At 50.1% G+C, this 21,207-nt stretch overlaps 1 protein-coding gene across 1 annotated transcript in view; it reads right to left on the bottom strand.

The window, feature by feature from the left end:
- Window positions 1-21,207, bottom strand: part of PTPRT (protein tyrosine phosphatase, receptor type, T) — a 734,792-nt gene that overhangs the window by 9,912 nt on the left and 703,673 nt on the right. The window contains exons 23-27 of the mRNA XM_012652055.1: window positions 19,275-19,429; window positions 15,700-15,835; window positions 13,484-13,633; window positions 11,495-11,668; window positions 7,881-8,012 (exon numbers count right to left, since the gene is read on the bottom strand). Coding sequence (XP_012507509.1) covers window positions 7,881-8,012; window positions 11,495-11,668; window positions 13,484-13,633; window positions 15,700-15,835; window positions 19,275-19,429 — 747 coding nt within the window. The remainder of the gene's footprint in view (window positions 1-7,880; window positions 8,013-11,494; window positions 11,669-13,483; window positions 13,634-15,699; window positions 15,836-19,274; window positions 19,430-21,207) is intronic.

The following is a 21,207-nucleotide window of genomic DNA, read 5'->3' as shown; positions in this document are numbered from 1 at the left end:
CTCATCTCCTCGTAAGTGACCTCCCCTACCTGCCCTTCCCAATGGTCTGGGGGTAGGGCAGTGTTGCCTGAAGGGGGGCCTCACCACTGCAGATACACAGTGGTGGTGACCACGCCTGAGAGGGGATGCCAGTCCCACTGCTGCTGATGCTTTAGAAATGACCGTGCTCTTCCAGAAAAACAGGGACTTTTGCTATTTACTGTCAGAGCGAGTTCGGCCAAGCAGAAGTCGTGACGCCTGTGTGGACAACCCTGGAACAGCTGCCACACATTATTCCACCTTGTGATCTCCAGAGCTGCCTGGGCCATGAAAAGATGTCCTTTGGGGGTGCAAGTTCACGTGGGAAATATAACAAACGCAGAGGTAGCCTTGCTCATTAAACATCTTTTTCTTGCTGATGGAATCAGAAAGCTTGTTAGTTGCTGGAATAAACATGCTCGGATGAGTTGAATGAAAACTAGCAAATGGGCCTATTTTTGGAATAAACAATTTTAAAGCATATTTCAGTGCACCTTAGTTATGCCTTCCATTAATTAAAAAAATACTTTAATGAAATGGAAAAGCCAAGTAATATTGTAGCTCCAGGAATGCGTGACTCTACTTATCAAGGTCCCTGTGACCCCACAGGGGGTGGGGAGATCAACCGCAGGCCACCTAAAGGTGAAGTGAGTTCATACTTTTAGGGGAGAAATATAAAAGAGTTTCCTGAATTGATTTTAAAATTCAGCTAAGTGATTCTAAGATTCCTTTAAACAGATTCTATAAAGATCCAAACATATATAATAGGCTTTGACAATGTGGCCAGTTAAAGATGACAAATGGGTGAAGGGATGAATAGAAAGACACCAGGTGAACAAAGCACATTCACACATCCCTCTCCAACTTATCCTGCCATGGTCCCAGGGAGTGAGCATGCAACCTCCACGTAGCAGGCGGAACAACAGCTGCATCAGCGTTTGTTTCTGGGATGGGAGGGCAGGGGAGTTTGGTGGGGCAGAGGCAAGGCTCAGGGCAGGTTTTAGAAAGAGGTTCTAAGGAGAGAGCTGAATTTTGCAGCTTAGGAGAGGAACCACTTTTGGGGAGAAAGTGGAAGAGCTGAGCAGGGAGGAACTGACGAGGAGGTGGACAGGGGAACAGAGTGGTTTGGGCAACAGGGCTGGGGAAGATGCGCAGCTGCCGGCCGGGCTCGAGGAGCGGCAAGGTGGGTTTAAGAACGAGGACGTGCGATGTTTAACCTTAAGTCAGGGACGCTGCTGGGATGTGACCCCACATTGCCCCCACTAGAGCCTCAGCCGGAACCTGGAAGAGAGTGTGAGAGTGGGACTCCCCTGGAATTCTCAGAAATCTTGGGGTAGACGTTGGGTTTTCCCACAGGATGGGGAATAGGGAACAGAGCCAATTTTATTTAAATCTCAAACATAGAGTGAACTTGGCTGGCCTCCGGCTTATAGTAATCTAACAGAGGATGATGTCGAGACTTGGAGACATTGAGAAACTGGCTCGGGGCAACAGAGCAAGGAAGTGGTGAGGTACAACTTGAACCCAGGTCTCTTGACCGCAAATTTCTTGTTCTACTGTTACCCCTACTATTCTGGTGGGGATAGAAACAGATGCAGCCCCTTGCAGAGCCAGACTGAGGCTGGATGAGATGCAGAGTTGGGCATTCTGTGCACTTTGTTAGCATGTTAGGCTGTGTTTTCACAAGCTGAGATAAAAATGGGGATAGCGACGCTCGCTATTTGCCCTGCAGGCACAATGACAGGAAAAGACACCTCTGCAGCAGCACCCTGCTTTTCTCCTGGGGGGATGAGAAGCTTGCCCCCTCACTTGTGTGGGAATACATCACAGCCCGCCCCTCGTCCTTGGACCCACCCACCGACCCTCACCCTTCCACCTGGCTTTGCACCCCCCGATCTCTCAGGCTTTCCACAATGAGAGCCTCAGAATGTGGCAAGTCAGCTTTTATACAAGCTAGGGACTCTTGTTTGTTTTAATGTAAGGAAACATTCCTGTCTGCTCCATACACCCAGGTGCCAGAGATCAGTGATTATCAGATACTGGGGCCTGGAAATCCTGTTTGAAATGATGGCAAAAATCTTTACCATCTCTGGGCAGGAGGTCCTGGGCCCAAGTCAGTGATGGGTTGTGTGACCTTGGACAAATCCTTTCCCCTGCCTGGGCCTCAGTTTTCTGAACTGCAAATGACATCAGTGGTTTCCAAAGTGGGGTGTGTAAAGTTTGCAGGAGAAGCCAATGGGCTATTGTCGAGGCCTTCGAAAACCAAAGGGGGCTCCTGTTGTTGTCATGAAGTGGAGGACACCAAGCCTCTGGCTTTGGGCTAGAATTAGAGCATCTTGCTGTGTCAATTCTGCACCTGGCCTGCAGATCAGAAGTTCATTGAGACAGTTAAGTTCATGGAAAAATATGTGAAAACTGAATCATTATTGATTAGTAAATACAGTTTGGGAAATAAAAGCTGTCCGAATAACGGATCCATAGAGGGAACACATGGGAAATATTGAAAGGTGTTTGATGACACTCGGATTATAAAATCTCTAAGATTTAGGCACGGTAAAGAGTGCTTCCTAGAATTAGTAGCAGGTAAAATAATGAGAAACTCAGGGGATGCTCCAAGTATAGCCCAATAATAAAGCAACAGAATATTCGAGAGATGCTGAAGCACTTATTATGTGGCAGCAGTACCTAAAGTGAGGCTGGGTCTCACCGACCCCCAAACCTGGCTCCAGGCTGAGGGGGTGGTCCTGTCTAGCTGGATTCCTCGAATGGCTGTCCACAGCGCTGGAGGGCAATGTGACGTGCCCCTGGACACTGTTTCTCCCACCCCTTTGCTTCACGGTCAGCTTCCTCCTGCCTTTCAAGGGTCTTGCTGAGATGATTTTAGACGAAGATGATTTCATCCTGTCTGACGCCAAAGAGAGCTGGCAGGCGTGAATCACTTCTCGAGAATGCCGGCTCCACAGGGCTGGGGACTTTTTCACGTCTCTTTTGTCCTCTGCCACGTCTAGGTCTGTACCCGGCACGTGGTAGGTTCTTGATAAATGTATGTTGATGAGTGGATGATTGAACGAGGCCCAGAGAGCATGCACCTGGACCTGTACGAGACCTCCCTCTGGGCTGGCACGACGGCCTAAGCTGGCGGAGTGGACCTTCCCCTTCTCTGCGGCCTCCACGTCCTGCTGCCTCACAGCTCCTGATGGCTCTGACTCTGGACTCTGACCGAGACGTGAGTTTCTCCAGCTCAAGCCGCTCTCCATTCCAACATCCCAGTGCTGACTCTGGCTCTTCCCGTACTCTCATCCTCACTCCTGCCCTGGCTCGGATCTCTGTCACTCTGGCTCTGAAGTTCTGGTTTCAGTGTTACTGCCTGTATTCGTTTCCTATGGCTGCTGTAACAAATTACTATGCATTTAGTGGCTTAAAACAACACAGATATTATACAGGTCTGGAGGTCAGAATTCTGAAATGAGTCTTAAGAGGTTAAGATTCAGGTATCTTAACACAGCTGGTTCCTTTCTGTGGTCTCCAGGAGAGAACCCATTTCCTGCCCCTCCCAGCTTCCAGGGGGTGCCTGCAACCCTCCGCTCGTGGCCGAATCTCTTCCACTGCTGCTCTGTTACCATGTTGCCGTCCACTGACTCTGACCCGCTTGTTTCCCTCTTACAAGGACTCTTCTATTGGGCCTGACGGTACGATCCGGGATAATCTCCACATCGCCAGATCCTTAACTCCATCACATCTGCAAAGGCCCTGCTGCTACGTAAAACAACATACTCGCAGGTTTCAGGGATTGGGATGGGGACACGTTTGGGGGACCTGGATTCTGCCTGCCACGTAGCCCACCCCATGGCTGGCATGGGGATCTCCTGAGCTTTCCAAACAGTATGGTGGGTGTGGCGGGACTGCAAAGGGGGCTCCTTCCTGGTGCCTGCTCCCCGTGGACTCTGGTGTATCCACGGACCCCGCAAAGCTGGAAGAGACCTTGTCAATGCTGCTGCATGTGGTTGAAAAGGTTTTCTCTTGGCTGAGTCTGAGAAACCACGGCACTGTTTGCTGGATGTTGTGGTTCTAGGATTGTGCCCCACAAATATGACCACAGGTCTTTGGAGTCCTAAAGAGCTAGAAAAATCTCTAAGGTAGAATGCCGAAGTTTGAGAGTCTTTATCCTGATCCCCCATTGGTCCTAATTATCTTTGAACAGCAGCCACTGCAGAGAATGGAAGAATATTTGTGTCTGGGGATGGCTGATTGAATGAAGTAGTGTAGGATTCTGAGCAGAGGCAGATTTAGCCAGCAGTGCAAACAAATAAAGCCCTGCGAGAGCTCACACCCTTTCCTCAACCTTATTTTGCTGCAACGTACAGGTAGCCCTGCCCAACCCCCAACACGAGCCCTTGTGGTCCTTGGTCAAACCGGGGGATGTGGCACTGGTCTTCAAGAGCGACCTAGTGATGCCCAGGGCCTAAGGCAGACTGTCCGCGCTGCCGGGCTGGCCCAAGCCGGGAGCTGATTTGACGTGAACGTGCAGGCGGACAGATGCTGGTGCCACTTCAGAGAACCGCCCCTCCAGGTGCCGAGGGCGGCTTTTCTGATGCTCGTGCTGTGTCATTGTTTATTTTTGCGAGGCGCCCAGCTGCTGCGGTGATGATATTTATATCAATAAGTGCTCTATTCATCTGCCGATTTCAGGGGATGTGTGCCAGCTGCATATGGCAGCCAACCTTAGGGCACTTCTGAGCCTGATGTTTTCGCATTTAGAAAATCAGTTCTCAAAGTCTGTACTAACATCTGGGCCTGAGAGATCCTACATTCACCCAGGACCCACGCTGGAAAGGGGAGCTACAGCCAGAGATCTTGACCCTTGCTCCTCTATAGGCCCCAAAGTGGGGTTCCTCAAAACTCATCCTCTGTGTCCGGGCTCTGGTTTTGCAGAAAGGGATGTTGAAAAAGAGAAGAACAAACAGGCTGTCGTAGGCCCGACTCCACTCCCGGGCTCATGAGCTGAGTTCACTGTTTTACTTCTTCGGCCAAAGGAATGGGGTGATGATGCCTTCTGACTCCAAACCTCTGCAGGGAAGGCTCCAGGACACTCTGTTTTATGGAAATTCATTTATTCCCATAGTTATCTCAGTTTCCAACCTTCCATGGTTCAGACCCCAAATCTTGGAATTGTCCTTGATCCTTCTTTTTCTCTCGTGTTCCATGTGCAATCTTTCAGGCTATTTTGTTGGCTTTACCTTCAGAATGTATCCAGCATCCACTCCCTTGCTACCCCTTTGGCTCAAGCCACCCTCAGCTGCCGCCTGGGTAATTACAGCAGCTTCTGCTCTGTCCTCTCTGCTTCCATTCTCAGCAATCAGCCTCCCCCCTCTGGCACTCACAATCTCTTCTCAACACAGCAGCCAGAGGGATGCTTTTATTAAAAAGTCAAATTATGTCTCTGTTCTGCTTAAAACCTGTCAATGGCTCCCTGTTTTTCTCGGAATGAAACCCCAAGTTCTTCCTATAACCTCCGTGGCCCTCTGACCTCATTTTCTGCTGTTCTCCCCACATTCCCTCTGCTCCTGCCCCGGTGGCCTCTGTGTTGTTCCTTAAGTTAGGCACCAGGGGCATGCGCGCCATATGGTGGCCAGGTGCAGGTGCTGGGACACTCTTCCCTGAGAGGGGATCCCGGACCACTCCCTCGCCTCCTTCAGGCCTGTGTTCAGGTGCCCTCTTCTCCACAGGGCCTCCCCGACTCCGTTGTCGCAATTACCCCCCATGCCCCAGGCCCAGCCCTACGATGGTCACTATCCTGCCCTTTTATTTCCTTCCGCCAAACACTGTTGTCACCTTCTAACATATAACTAAGTACTGTGTAGAGTGTTGGTGGTTTATTGTCTCTCTCCCCTTTTAGAACAGAGGTTGCACGAGAGCTGGGAATTTTTATGCGACGCTTTGTCTGTGCTGCTCCTTGATGCATCCCGAACACCTAGAATAGCTTCCAGCCAATAGCAGATGCTCGGCAGATACGGGGTTGCCTGTATGGAGGGACTCGCTCCCGAGTGTCTCCCACAGACACATCCCAAGCTGCACTCAGCTGCATCCCCACCCATCGGCACCTCGGCTGCCTTCCCCTCCCTCCCGCCCTTCCCATGGGGCCGGTTGCGTCCCTGGGCACCTCACTGCCCGGACTAGACAACCTGTCATTACCTCAGGTGACTCATCCTTTCCATTCACCTCCCACGTGCAACTGCTACCTAAACCTTGTGGACTTCAACTCTGGAGATGTTTTCGCATACAATTCCATCTTTCTTGCCTGCTTGCCACTTCCCCAGTTCGGGTCACCTCCTCTACTTTCTGCACACTTGCAACATTCTCCTCCCCGGGCTCCTTGGTTCCCAGGTCCTCCCTCCAGCTTTGCCCCCTCCCTGGTCCCCAGACCTGGCTTTCCAATGGGCGCTCTGGCTCTGCACGGCACGGTTAAAGCTCACGTGTCTCTCCTCCCCGCACAACAAGTATTTCTAACTGTGCTCCTGGGAACTGCAGGGATCCCACAAAGGTACCCAGAGAGACCGAATCTCCGAGGGGCACCAAGGGAAGATTAGGAAGCTGTGTGAGAGGAGTCCGACCCTTGCTGCATGCTTTGCCATGAGCAGCTCTTGATCATACCTGTTTCATACATTGGGCTTGCATGAAAGCTTTTATTTGTAGAAAGGATTCTGTTGCTTGCAAAGTAAAAGTCTGATGCTTACCATGCTGCTGTCTAAGGCGTGAGCTCCTCAGCCTGGCACAGGGAGTCCTCTGCAAGCCCTGCTGCACTTCCCAGCCTCACCACACTCTTCTCCTCCTGACACACCCTGGGCCCCAGCCACCCCGACCAGAAACTGTTCTGCAAACAAGCCTAAAACACACATTCCCCCTACCTCGCCTTCGCCTCTGCTGTTCCCTCTGCCTGAAATACCTTTCCCGGCTAGCTCGGCCCTCAGATGCCTAAATTTCCTCTGCCTTCCTCAAGGCCAAAGTCACCTTCTTTTTGAAGTCTTCCCTCACCCTGTGGGTAGAATTAATTGCTCTCTGCTCTTGGCCAGCACAGCACTTCACGCTGCTGACCTCTATTATACGCTGCTGCACGAGCTTGGGACAATTTGCTCATCTGTCTCTGTAGCAAGGCTGGGAACTTTGGGAGGCCTGAGACTACAGCTCAGATCTGTTTTAAAAATTTCTTATTCCCACCCAAGGCCTGAACAAGGCCGGCACTCAGACAGGAATGCATTGAGTTACTCTGAGTTTTCTTCAAGGCAGTGAAAGGACAGCTTTTAAAAAACCTGAAAGGCCATTCCCACCTCCTCCACCCCAGAATGGCTGCCCTGCTCTAGGGGTGTGGGCTCCAGAAACTGCCCCAAGATAGTCAAATTATGTCACGCCTCTGCTTAAAACCTGTGATTGGCTCCCTGTTTCTCTCAGAGTGAACCCCCAAGTTCTTACTATGACCTCCACAGCCCTCTGACCTCATTCCTTGCTGTTCTCCCCACATTCCCTCCGTTCCTGTCCAGTGGCCTCAGTGTTGTTCCTTAAGGGCACCAGGTGCTTAGGGGACAAAGCAATGGAGTCTGGCCCTGGGGGGAGCTGGGCAAAGGTGGGGGGTGGGGGGCGGTGTTTGCTGGGGGTCTGGGGTTCCCGGGGCTCGGGGGGGGCTTTCTTGCTTTTGCGGTTGGCGGGTTGGGTTTTCTTTTTGTTCCGGGCCGACAGTGCCCGGTGCAGGGCAGCCAGCCAGGGCAGGTGTGGCATGCGCCGCTCTTGAGGGCTCTCCCTCCAAGTCTAGAGCACGGATCCCCTGACCCGTCTAGGCCCCCCAGGGCCACCTCTGGGCCTGCTCTTACCTGGGCAGTGTCCATCTCATTCAGCATCACCACGGAGGAGCAGTTATAGTCGAACACCAGCCTCCAGAAGTCCGCCACGGTGTTGGGGAGAGGGTGTTGGGTGACCACAAAGGCGGCAGGCTGTTTGTGGCTCTGGCAAAGGAATGACACAGGCTTGGTAAAATACACATCCATCAGTTATACTCTGATGACGACGAGGCCCGGACGGCTGCCAGAGGCCCCCCGAGCCTGCCAAATAGATTATACAAAGCACCTGCCTGTTCCGTTATCTCTTGGTGTCCTGGCGGCAAAGGGGACCTTCTTCTAATGAACACATTCTCCTCCAAACTAAGACATTTCATTAGGAAAGTGTCACTCGGATGGGGATTATCCAAATAAATTATTTATGTCTTGGAGCTCAGCAAATAATCATCATTACAATATGAAATGAAAAAAGATTCTAGATGCAGATTCACTGCTCTGCTGGCCAAGACGCCTCTTGGGATATAAGGGGTCCACTGAGTCCCTGTGTCCGTGATGTGGGGGAGGGTTTGCGCTGGCCTGGGGTTCACTGCTGCCCCAGGCTGGAATGAGGGCTGAGCTGGCCTGGCAGAGAGGGCAGTGTGTCCTGTGAGCCAATGGGGCAGTGGGAGGTACCCATGTGTTAGAATCAGGCAGACGTGGGATTCAAGACCACCTTTGCCACTTGTAAGTTATGAGTCCTCCATTTATCCATTCATCCACCCATTTATTCATTCATTCATTCATTCATTCATTCAAACGCTACTTGTAGAGTTCCTTTTGGGGTGGTGGGAGAGGGTGCTAAGCACTGGCAAGTTATGGGATCACTCCAAAGCTCCGATGCTTTAACTGGAAAACAGGAATGAAATCCAAAGGGATGGCTGTCATACAGATTGAATGAGATTTGCATGTGAAAAGACCAGCACACAGGAGCCTGACCGTAAGGCCACTGGAAGGGCAGAAACACCCCTGACTTTGTCTTTCACCCGTGGCACCAACATTGTGGCTGGTGCACGGCAGGTGCTCAGTGCAGCTCCAGCGAATAAGTGAATAAATTCAGTCCCGTGTTATAGATGGGGAAACGGAGGCCCAGAGAAAATAGCCTGTGGGAGTCTGGAAGTTTCAACTGGGCCCTAACTGTCACGCTTCCCTGTGAAGAAGGTGTCTGTAGAGCCTAGAGGGCTTGCTCACTTTGTGAGCGGTTTGTGACACCTGAGAAATAGCTCGTGTTCTCAGCAAGTTTTCTCAGGAGACAGTTTCTGTGGGAGGCATAGCTGTTTTCAGTGGAGTCACAAGTCAGAAGGAAGATGGGGAGGGAAGAGGGACAAAGCCCTCGCAGAAGCAGGACAAAGCCTTGCATGCATTGCAAAGGATGTCAGGCATGTATTAGGGGGTTCTGTCTTCCAGGGCCCTCCTCCTGGCCAGTGGAGTGATCAGAGGGGCATCTGGGAGGGTGGACCATTTAGTTTCCCAAAAGCCAAACTCTTAGCTACAGATAGACGGGCCAATTCCAGACATGGAAAGGAATCCAGGCTTTAAGAGTCAACAGACATAGGGTTCAGATCCGTGAATCCCCTATTTCTGAGCTAGTTGACCTTGAGCAAGTGCCGGAAATACTCTGACCCTCAGGACCTCACTGGAAAATGGAGATATTAATACCTAAATGCAAAACGAGACAGCACAAGTCCAGGGCCTGACATGGTGCCCGGCACTCAGTGAATGTTAGTTTTCTTTCCTTTTTTCCTGTCTCTGTGATAAATGCTCTATTAGGCCAGCACGCCTGACAAAGCCTTATCTGAAAATATGTTCAAGATCCGTGCTCCTGCCGGGTTTCAGGGATCAGTCGGCAATCCATTTCATGGATAACATCATCCTTTACCAGGGGAAACATTAAAAATTAACCCAGAGGACTTCATATTTTTCTGCTAGAAGCAAAGCTGCTATGGTTACCAGATAATGCACAGACTGAGCTGGAATACAGATAAGGACTTTTTTTTTTTTTAATATAAGAAAGGAAAAGGCCCCAGTGATGGCTCACAGGAGAAATGCCCCGTGGACAAAGAGAATACAATCAGCATCAGAGCTTGGCAGAAGGCATTTGACTCCAGGCAGCATCTAACCTACTAAGTAGAAGCCAGGAGCTTGTTTGATCTTTGCTTGGATGAGGAAGGCAGGGAGGGGTGTTGGGACAAGTGGCAGACAAAGCTAGGAGAACTTGGAAGTGTGGGTGCACCTCTGAACCCCATTTCTCACCACACACACACACATACACACACATGCACACACTGACTTTGGAAGGCTCTAAGCTAAGCTAATGCCAGAGGTCTTCTCTCCACTCCAGCTACTTGACATGACCAGGACAAGATTCCCTGCTTCTGGACCTGGGGCCAGGGTTTTCATGGAGGACATGGGCACCTTGTGGGTGGAGGCCAGGGCAGACCCCTAGAGAGCTGAGATAGGCATTGGAACTCCCATCACCGCCCTGATTCCAATACTTAAGACCCTTGGGGAGAAAGAGCAAGAGGATCAGAGATTAGAAAAGTCGTTGGTCTTGACCCCAGGAGAGAGCACCCCATGTTCTTGTCTGTTCTGAGTGAGATGGGAGGGCCTCGTGGGCTGGATGGATGTGATTTCAGATATGGGGCAGGGAGGGAACCTAGAAGACCTTATTCCAATCGGGCCACAGCATTCTTGGTCCTTGGCCTCAGGAGGTACAATGTTTGCATCTTACCGGATGGAGAAAACTGTGGGGAGTCTCAAGAAATAAATTCTAGGGTTTAGGATTTATCATTAGCTCCCTGGGTGACCTTCAGCAAATCTGTTTCTCTCTCTGGCCTCCATTTCCTCTCACGAAAAGTGCATGGCTGGGACTAGCTGGTTGTGGTTCCGTCCTGCTGCAAACACCTCTGTACTTTGGAGGTGAAGTGATGATACTCAGAAGTAGCTGGAAGGCCCAGGGAGAAGCACATGCAGCAGCAGCATGGGCCCACTGGGGCGGGGATGTGACCCTAATCCCAAATCAGGGCAGCATGAAGTGCCCTTCTTGGGCCTGATGTAGAGAAAGCAGGAGATGGTGCCCCTAGCAGGACAGTCGAGACACAGCCTGCTCCCATCCCTGCCCAGTAACCATGCACTGAGCACCTGCTATGTGCCATCCTCATTCTTGCCTCTGCACAAGTGTTATGTGGGGCCCTGCACAGGAGCTACCAGAGGACAGAACCCATGTCTGCACCATATTGTGTTCCCAGGGCTCAAGGCCAAGGGCTGGCACAGAGAGTGCTTTCCTTACTGAGCTTCAGGCTAGGAGTCAGCTCGTGGAAAATGGGAAGGGGTGCTGGGCAGGCCTGTAGACTTGCTGTGGTGTCATGGCAGCCACTTTAAGCCTTTGGTCTATTCTTCCCAGGCTCTTTATGTGAGCAAAGGAGCCAAGAGCACGGCTCGTCTAGGTTTGGACCAGAGCCTCTGTGGGGAGCAAGGTCCTTGGGGCCAGCAGGTCAGAAGCAAGGAGAGGCTGGCTGGTGGAATCCGGGCCCTGGGGTCCAGCCACCTCCACCCTGGGAAGGAGCCGTTCCCTGGAATGCCAACCAGGAGCTTCCTGCCAGGGCTTGGCTTACGTCCATCAGTGCCGCGTTGATGTAGTTGCTGGATTCCCCGTCCACTGAGATGAGGAAGGGCAGGCAGCGGTCCAGAGGCAGGACGTCCATGCTCCGATTCTTATCATGGTTCCGGGGTAGGAGCCCAATGCTGCAGTCCTCAGGCCGCACGCGGGGCGTCACAATGTTAAGGGTCTGTGGGGCACAAAGGCGGATAGATAGGCACTGCTCAGATGGCTGCCCCTGAACAGAGACACAGTGATGTTCCGATTTAGCCTAAATTGCCTATCTCTCCCCTCCAAGTCTTGCCCTGCTGTCCCTTCCCCAGGGCCTGTTCCTCTTCTGGGGTGATGCTCTATCATCTCCCACTCCCTGCTGCAGGGCCTGTGAACTGTGGGACACCTTCGAGGTGCCAAGGCTGCAGGGACAGCACACCCACACGTAGGCTTAGACGCAGACTTGTCACACCTGCCGATCATGTGAACTAAGTGGTTCAGCTCGGCCAGTGCTGTAGTAAGGGGTGGGCCAGCCAGGAGGTCATATGTGACACAGGGGTCGGGAATCCCTAATGAGTGTTAAACATCACGTGGAGTGTGACGGAATGAGGAAAATGATTTACCACCACTCTTCTCAGAGAGAAAGCTGTCTGAGGATGGGGGATGCTCAGATGAGCTGCCTGGGAGGGATGAGAGATTTCCAAGGGGCAAGCCTTAGTAGGTCTGGAAAATTGCAGGATTTGTGCTCTGCAGAGTAAGTCTTCCAAGTTTGAAACTGAACTTCCCCAGCCAGCAGATTAGATGAGATGTTATGTGCAATGGCCGGGGTTCTGTGGCCCCTGTCCTTCTCTCATTCAGCACTCTGTCTCTACTCCAAATCAATAAAGACTAGTGTTTGAAGAAGCACTAAAGTACTGGCCTCACTGGGGTATCTGCCCATGGAACCACGGGCCCAGCATTTGTCCACAGACTTGAAGCAAGTCCTAGAGCTTCCTTGTTTCTCCTGGCCTGGTCCTCAGCTCCCATTGCCCAAGTGGGACCCTGGCACTGGCCTTAAGATGAAGGGCTAAACTCTGGCTTTGCCTTACCCAGTGATTCATACCCAGGCCTTTCAGACTAAAGTTGCTACAACTCTGACCATATGGGCTCCAAGGTACAGATTCACTATGCCTGATCTGTGCCCTAGGACGGCACTTCTCAAAGTTTAATATGCTTACAAATCACCCAGACATCTTGTTAAATAAAAGGTTCTCATTCAATTGGTCTGGATGGGACCCAAGAGTCTGCGTTTTTCCACTGAGAAAATACTGAAAAACCCTGAGTCCCTCCAGGAAAGGAGGAGTATAAAATTCACACCTGTGTGTATAAACTTGTCTCCATTCACAACCTGGACAAGAACTGAATAAGACCTCAGTTCAAAAACACAACCATAGTTAAAAATGAGCATTAGCAATCACTGAGTGATTGGTTCATGGTTGCTCATGGCTGTGCATTTTATGTTCTGAAATGCATTCTGCAGCTGCCTAGAGCTGCAAACACTGAAAGTGCATAGACACATCAATTCTCACAAAGAAAGCCCCACGAATGCACACAAAGCCACTGAAGCTGGCTAGGTCACTGTTACGGCCTGAATGTTTGCATCATCCCAAAATTCATATGCTGAAATCCTAACCCCCGAAGTGATGGTATTAGGAGGTGGAGGCTTTGGGAGGTGATTAGGTCATGAGGGTGGAGCCCTCATCAACCAGAGTAGTGCTCTTATAATAAGAAATGTGAGAGTTTTCTTTCTCTCTGCTTTCCATCATGTGAAGAAACAATGAGAAGGTGGCCATCTGCAAGCCAGGATGTGAGCCCTCCCCAGATGCTGGATTTGTTGACAGCTTGATCTTGGACTTTGCAGCCTCCAGAAATGTGATTAAATAATGTCTATTGTGTAAGCCACCCAGTCTATGGAAATTTGCTATAACAACCTGAACTGACTGGGACAGTCACTGAGCCTAAGATTTGTCCATACCTGAAATTCATCTTTGATTTGGCTGGAGTTTGTCTGGGGGTCCAGCCTGCTGATGTTGTAGTAGAGAGAGCGGAACTCACACACAGGGATGGCGGTGTTGCCACAGAGGCACGCTTCCAGGATGGCATCGTGCACAAACACATACTGCTCCTGCAAAGTCAAGGAGAGAGGGAATAGGGTACCAGGTAAGAACAGTGGCCTGGGAGTTTGTTGTCCACATTTCCTCTTGCAGACTGTGAAGAATGGATATGATTTATATTGCAGAATCCTGACTTTTTATCCTGTAACCCAAAGGGCCAAGTTTCCATGTTTCATTGTGATCAACTGAGCTATGGTGAGTTTTGTTCCTTGTACAAGATTGAAGAGCAAAGTCACTGATAAAAATGAGGAACTTCTAGATACGCGGCAGCAGGTGTTCTTGGTGTCCAGCCCACATCTCCTCAGCTTTCACCTTCACCTAACGACAGCTGCTTGCTGCAGATGCCTGGAATTCTCTGCTGAGGGCTTTCTTTCTAGTCCCAGGAGCACACCTGGCTGTGTGCAGGGCAAGCCAGCAGGACCAAAGAGTTAATGCCTTGGGAAGTCGCCCTCAAACAACCACAGATGGAGAGTTGGGGATAAAAACCCACATTCCCTTCCCCCTTAGGTGGGATAACTTGGAGCTGTGTGTTCCACACTATTGGAGATCCCGGCAGGATTGGGCTCCAGTTGTCTACAGTGTTTAACAGCTTGTTAAGGTCGTCTTTGTTTGCTGCCTCCCCTTCTCTGTCTCACGTTCCCACTCACCAACCAGCACATCTTGGGATTACCTCCAAAATAAACTACTTGCCCTCAAATCCTTTTCTCAGGGTCTGCTCCTAAAACATGTGTTGTCCCTCTCCCATTGCGATTCTTTGTACCTGCTGTTCTCTTCTCCTGAAACTCCAGTCTCCCTCTCTATACCTTCAATGTTTCATTCCTTCTGAAAAGTCATCTATTAATCCATCGGGCAGAAGGTATGGTTACTTCTAGGCCCTTGATAAATGTTTGTTGTGTGACCTTTTTCCCTGCAGAACTTGGCCTATTTCTCTATAAAGTGCTTATCCGGGTTCATCATGATGAATCCGCATGTGACTATGTCTCCCCCACTGAACAGTGAGGACCATGTGTCTGACTCCAAGCAGCGAGGCTGCCTTCTGCACACATGGACCTGGGAACAGACAGAGCAGCCCTCTTGGCCTTAGTGCTGGAAGCCTGCAGACTGGGCTGTGCGAGTCTGCTCAGCCTGCACCGGGGGCCTGTGTGTGTAAACCTATCAGTGGGCGTATTCCCTTTGGGTAACGTCCCTTTGCAGGGTTGAGGATGTGTGCGGCTCCTTATCTGTCCCCCCTCTGACTACCTGGGCACTCACAGCCTTCACTAGAACCAGAAGATGGGCTTATTTCAGGAACGCCAAGCCAAGGCACAGGGGAGTGGGACTGGCAGAAAAGACTGCTTAGCGAGAGAGTGTAGGGTCTCGAGGTCACGTGGACCCATGTTCTATGACAGTCTGGCTATGTGAGGTATTGGGGATATGATTTCTTGATTCCTTTTTCATCAATAAAATGGGGATACTACTAGGAGCTACACCACAGGTAGTTGGGAGGAGTAGAAACAGTATTCTGAATACAGAGAATGTGTACTCCTGGCTCACAGTAGGTGTGCAGCAATAAAGACCAAACCCTTCCGCATTCCTTAGGTCTTGGGCTCTATAACTGCACAGAGAGGTCCCCTTCTTCAAGGGCAGGGGATGTGTATTATCTCGGAATCCTCAGCATCTAGTTCAAGTACTCAAAAAGTTTGTTGATTAAGCCATTCCCTGCAGTGACTGAATCGATGCTCGGCACATGGTAGGCATTCCATACACGCCAGTGCTTCTCTTTCCCTCCTACTCCTTCACCCAAGGCAGAAATACTGTTCAAAGAGTCCCTGAAGTTGCCATTCGGTCCCTGCTTGGATGCCCTCAGAGACGGAGAACTCACCATCATTCATCACTGGTGGAAGTCCCTGCACTGCAGACCACCAAGGGTGGCTGGGGCACCCCATCCTCTACAGTGGTCTCCACATAGCACGCCATGTGTTTACTCCCTCCCACTGCTCTCCCACCCAGGTCCCTTTCTATAGGATGCCTCCCGCCATGGGTATCCCAGTTCTAGCATGCTTCTCCTTGGCCAGTGGCTCAGTCCCCTAGGACTCACCTCTGTCTGTACCAAGTTGACCCTCTGGGCCCGGAGCTCGCGCACACAGTTGAAGATGTCCACCACCCCTTCGTTCTCGGCCATGTCAAGCATAGTGTCGATGGCGATGAAGCAGCCGGTCCTCCCGGCCCCAGCACTGGGAGAGAAGGTATGATCTGTGTTAGGGATCTCGGAGTGGAGCCAGCCCTGGGATCCGCCCCATGCGGCCCCATCCTTGAGGGCCCTGCTGCGAGGCAGCACGCTGCAGAACCAGACAGAGCCAAACAGTCTGAATTCCAGCACTCCCAGGAGATGTTGAACAAGCAACTAAACTTAGAGCCTCAGCTCTCTCCTTTGTAAAATAAGAGAGTAATTCTTGTTTTCAAGGCTGTTTTATCAGAACTGACTTATTTTGTTGTACTCATTTAACAAACACTTATTTAGGGTTTAGAGAGTGCCCGTCTTTGTTCTAAGTGCTCTACGAATGTTACCTATATAAATTTCCCTATGAGGTTGTTAGGAAGTGTCTCATCCCATTTCACAGGTGAGAAAACAGAGGCACAGAGGGCTTACCTTGCTCAAGGTCACACAGCTGGCAAGTGATAGAGCTGGGACTTTTACCCAGGCAGTCTGGCTGCAGACTGTGTGCTCTTACACTTCCTTTCTTAATGATATAGGACACAATTCACACTTACACAACATGTGTGCATGCAGTTTCCCCATTTTTTGGGTAACAATAACTCATCTATACAGTATAAAACACCTAACGTGGTCCTAGCATGCCAGAGATGCCCAATAAACACGTCTTTCCTCTTTCCTTCCCTTCTTTTCTCCTCTCCCTTTTTTTCCATCAGCAAATCAGTTGATGGATAGAAGCAAGGAAGGAGAGGAGAAAGGGAGAACAGAGGGGAGATGAATGAGAGGGCAGAAACTAGAGTCCCCTAAGCTGTCCCCAAGGCAGGGAATGAATCCTGGAGCCCCATGTCCAAAGCCCGGTGTTTGGCTCCCCCTGCACCTGTTTCCCTGGGATCATGAGCCAGAGCGTCACTGAACTAGAGCAGCGATAGTCTGAGACCCTTGTAGGGTATCAAGTTTCCCGACGTATGTTCAATTTCTGATCACCGATGGGACTCAGACCAAATATGAAATAGTGAGAACTCAGTGAGACTCTGTGGACCACGGCCAGCCCTGCCCAGACTAGTGCTGCTTCTGAAACAAGGGTGCTGACCCAGAGACAAATGGGACATTTGCCGTAAACACATACAGTCTGGGAAGGGAAGGCCAGGCGAACTGTCGAGGAGGGCCACTTTGGCTGCATTTTCACGTTTTGCTTCCCTCATGGAAACAAATGTCTTTGTCTAATGATGTGAAAATCAAAGGAAATGCCAAGAGGAAGAGCGATGGAACAAGACAGAAAAGCAACATTGGCTGATTATAGATCCAAGGAGCATAGGCCAGTGGGGACCATCACCCACAGCGATCCGGAAAGCAAACCCGTCAGAAGCAGAGTCTTCATTCATGATAAAATTTCACGGTTTCAGTTGAGTGAAGTCTGACTTATATTTGCTTCAGAACAACCCCACCGAATCCAGACCCAACAGAAGGGACTCAACGGGTTGGACTTCAGAATGGAGGAGGGAGTACAGAGGACCACTCATCTGTTTCTTCTTCATGTCTCGTCCTCAACATGTTTTAGCAGAAAGAACCAGCCCAATTCGGTTTTGGATCTTGAAGCCATCAGTGAACAAGTTGCCTGGTGTCTGTGAGCCTCGGTTTTCTGATGCATATGACACGACTCTCTGCAGGGCTTTGTGAGGATTGCGCTGTGTTGATTTCAGCAGCATGAGGATTGGGCTGTGTTTATTTCAGCAGCGCAAAGTCATTGAACATGGGATATTTGGAAGGGACCCCGTGGGATCAAATCCCGGCTCTACTACTTACTAGCTGTGTGACCTTGTGTAAATAAATCTTTCTGGGTTCCATACTCTCCTCTGCAAAATCATGCTGATAATAACAAACGGACCTACCTTGTAGCATTAATAGATACCACATGTAAACTGTATGAAATCTCATTAAAAACATAATGCATGTAAATTGCTTAGCCCTGTGCCTGGCTGCATAATAATTTCTCAATTAATAGTTGCTATTTATATTCAACAAATATTTGTTGAGCATCTATATTGCACTAGATGCTGGGATTGGGAGTGAGGATATGAAAATATGGTTCTTCCCCTGAGGGATTAACCATCTGGTTAGGGGGACATCATTAAGAGGCAGAGAATAGTGATATTTTTCGGTGCTTACTGCATGTCAGGGATTCTCCCAGGCACTTAGTTAGGCAATCCATTGAATCTTCACAACAGCCCCAGGCGTGGGTCCCATTCTGCTCAGATGCATTCAGGTGACTTGCTATGGAGATGCAGATGTACAGCCACCATGCACAGCACTGGGGCTTAGCAGAAGGCCTGACAAATATTTGCCGTTGTTGCTCTTTCTCTCTAATCCCTACTCTGGCTGCTCTTTGGGATATAGGGCTTTGGACCTAAGGTTCTATTGTCCTTGGGTTGCTATGAGATGTAAAGCAGAGAATACGTGCAAAACACCTAGAGAGCCCATGGGTGTCTAAGCCCAGGCCTCTTCATCCTCAATCGCTTCATCTGTGAAATGGGCTTGTGTACCTACTACTGCAGTGAAGATAAATGCATGCAGTGTGAGGGGCCTGGCTCTGAGACATCCACAGTTTATGGGGTCTTCCTTGGTCCCTCGACTGACACGGATACTGTCAGGGCAGGGACGCAATCACCTGAGCACACAGGGCCTGAAAAGTTGGGCTGGCCAAGGTCGCACTGGAAGAGAGAGGCACCGGGAAGGAGGGGCACACAGGCTGGCCAGCTTCAGGTTGGGACATCCATCCTCCTCCAATTCTGAATGCCCTTGACACGACACTTCATCTCCATTTGGGAGGATTCAAAGACGTGCCACTCATTCTCAATGTGACTTTCTAGGTCAGAGCTGAAAATATCTCTTCTCCGTAATAAGGTGAAACCTGGTGCTGTCCACTTACTCTCTATTAGGGACCCTGCAGGCCAGCAAGCGATTTTCAAAATAATAGAAACGAAGAGAAGCAAGCTTCTACCAAGGCATGCTGCTGCCACACCAAGGAGCTTAGGGTGTCTGGAGAAAAGCATGTTAAATATTCCAGCTCTGCGTCTACCTTCTTGGCACTTCAGTTTACTCATCTGTGACATGGGAATGATAATAATGCCCACCTCTCGAGGATGGATGAGAGGTAAATGAAGTAATGTGGGTAATTTACCACGGCAGGCGTAGCAGGTGCTGCCAGCACCCAGCCTACACCTCCAGTGACTTCACTATTTCAGGGCAACAACAATAACAATGACTACTGCTGCTAGTACTGCTGGTGATGCCGTTAGATCCTGGGACTGGATCTCATCAGAAAGTGTTGGGCCTGGGTGACACAGGCAGTAGAGTCTTTAAGGCAAAGAGTTAAGGCTACTGGAAAAGATAGTATCTACCTCTCTGAGAAAGCCGAGCTGCAGAGGCGCTCCTGGTTAGGTGGGGGACCTTTGACTCACCTGCAGTGGACCACTATGGGCCCAGCTTCTGGGGGATTGAGGAACTTGACCTGGCGGATGAAGCCCAGAAGGCCAGTGGCATAGCAGGGGACGCCGTGGTCGGGCCAGCTGGTGAAGTGGAAGAGGCGGAGCTCCCGGATCTCGTGGTAGCCTTTCTGAGGAGAGAACGGGCCTCTGTTCCTACAGCTGCTGCCCTCCCTTACCCAGCCCAGCAACCTCCAGGGAGGACAGGGCCTTCGCAGGGTTAACAGATGTCACTGCACAGAGTGATTCTGGAATCAGTCACATTTGGACATTTGAGAAATGTGGAACTAGTTAAAGTGAAACTGATTTTTTTTATTGCAGAACTTCTCAGGGCCTTCAGTGCGCTCATACACATTCTGAATGCCCAAGAGGACAATATAGCAAGTGTTTGCCCAGGCGACCCTCTTTGACAGGTGTTTTATAGGAAGTGTATTCAGTAGAACAGACTCAAAGAAATGATGGCCCTAAAGACCAAGTTCAAATTGTTTCCAGTGGAATACGAGGCCTTTCAGTGATTGAGATCTAATTTCCTCTAGTGTTCTAGCCTTGACCGTGATAGTCTCTGTGGCTTTCAATGTTTAAAAAATTTATCAGACTTCCTTATTAATTAGATCCTTATTTAGGATTATAAGATGTGAAACAAATACAAGCAGAGCAGTGGTAGGGCCTACAGCTCTGATCGATTCCCACCCCTCCAAACAAACAAACAAACACACACTCCAGGCCAAACAGTGGTTTTCTCACTATTCCATGGCCAGGTCATACCTCTGAGCCTTTGCTTATACAGCTCCCCCATCTGCTTTTTTGCTACTTAGCAATCTCCTGCACATATGTAGAGAGCATTGAAAAGAGTCAGTTTGATTGTTCATTCCTTTAGTTAAAAAATAGTCCAACCTAAATAACATAGCGAGACTCCATCTCTACAAAAAATAAAAAAATTAGCTAGGCATGGTAGCACACGCCTGTAGTCCCAGCTATTCAGGAGGCTGAGGCAGGAGGATCCTTTGAGCCCAGGAGTTTGAGGTTGCAGTGAGCTATGATGATGCCACTCCACTCCAGCCTGGACAACAAAGCGAGACCCTGTCTCAAACAAGAAGAAAAAAATTCACCAAAGCTTATCTGTGCCCAGCCTTATGCTAGGCACTAAGAAGGTAGAAATGAAAGCCACAGCCCTTGTCCCTGGAACAGCTTATGGCCTCTTTGTGGAGGCAGACTCCTAAGTGAATAATTCTACTAAAATGTGTAAAGGAGTGTCAGCTAACTTGATCTGGGGAGAGGACAAATCAGAGAAGGCTTCCTGGAAGAGGTGATGCTTGACCTGAATCTTGAAACATAGTAATAGTAAAAATAATAGCTAACATCTCTTAAGCATTGACTGTGTGCCAGCCACTCTTCTGAACACGTCAATGTGTTAATTCACTTAGTCTTGATACCAATCCTTCTATTGTTATCTTCATTTTACGGATGAAGAAACTGAGGCAAAACAAGGCTGAGTAACATGCCTAAGGTCACAATACGACTAGTAAGTGTAAAGTGACAACGTGCACCCTGGCTTTCTGGCTCCAAGGTCTGCACTCCTGGTCATTATGATGCGCCGATGCATGAGTGTCACCCAGTTGACGAGAGGGAGGGAATCCGAGGCAGGGAGGCAGCATGGACGAGGGCCTGGGGACTGGGCTTAGCATGGGGTGTGCAGAGAGTCCACTGAAGCAGGTGGAAGACAGGCCATGGGGGACCTGGGTGTGGCAGGACGGGTGGGCGCTGGATCCTGGAGGGCCTTGAATCCACATTAGGGCCTTTGGACTTGATTGCAAAGGCACTGGGGAGAGCAGGGAAGTTGCACAGGTGGTTGCACAGAAGGGGAAGTGCGTGATTAGACTTGTCTTTTAGGAGGCTGCGGCCCACAGTC

The sequence above is a fragment of the Propithecus coquereli genome, unplaced genomic scaffold (assembly GCF_000956105.1).
Source record: "Propithecus coquereli isolate 6110/MARCELLA unplaced genomic scaffold, Pcoq_1.0 Scaffold378, whole genome shotgun sequence".
Taxonomy (NCBI): Eukaryota; Metazoa; Chordata; class Mammalia; order Primates; family Indriidae; genus Propithecus; species Propithecus coquereli.
Note: the sequence above shows the minus strand (reverse complement) of the source record. Positions and strands in the feature narration are given on the sequence as shown.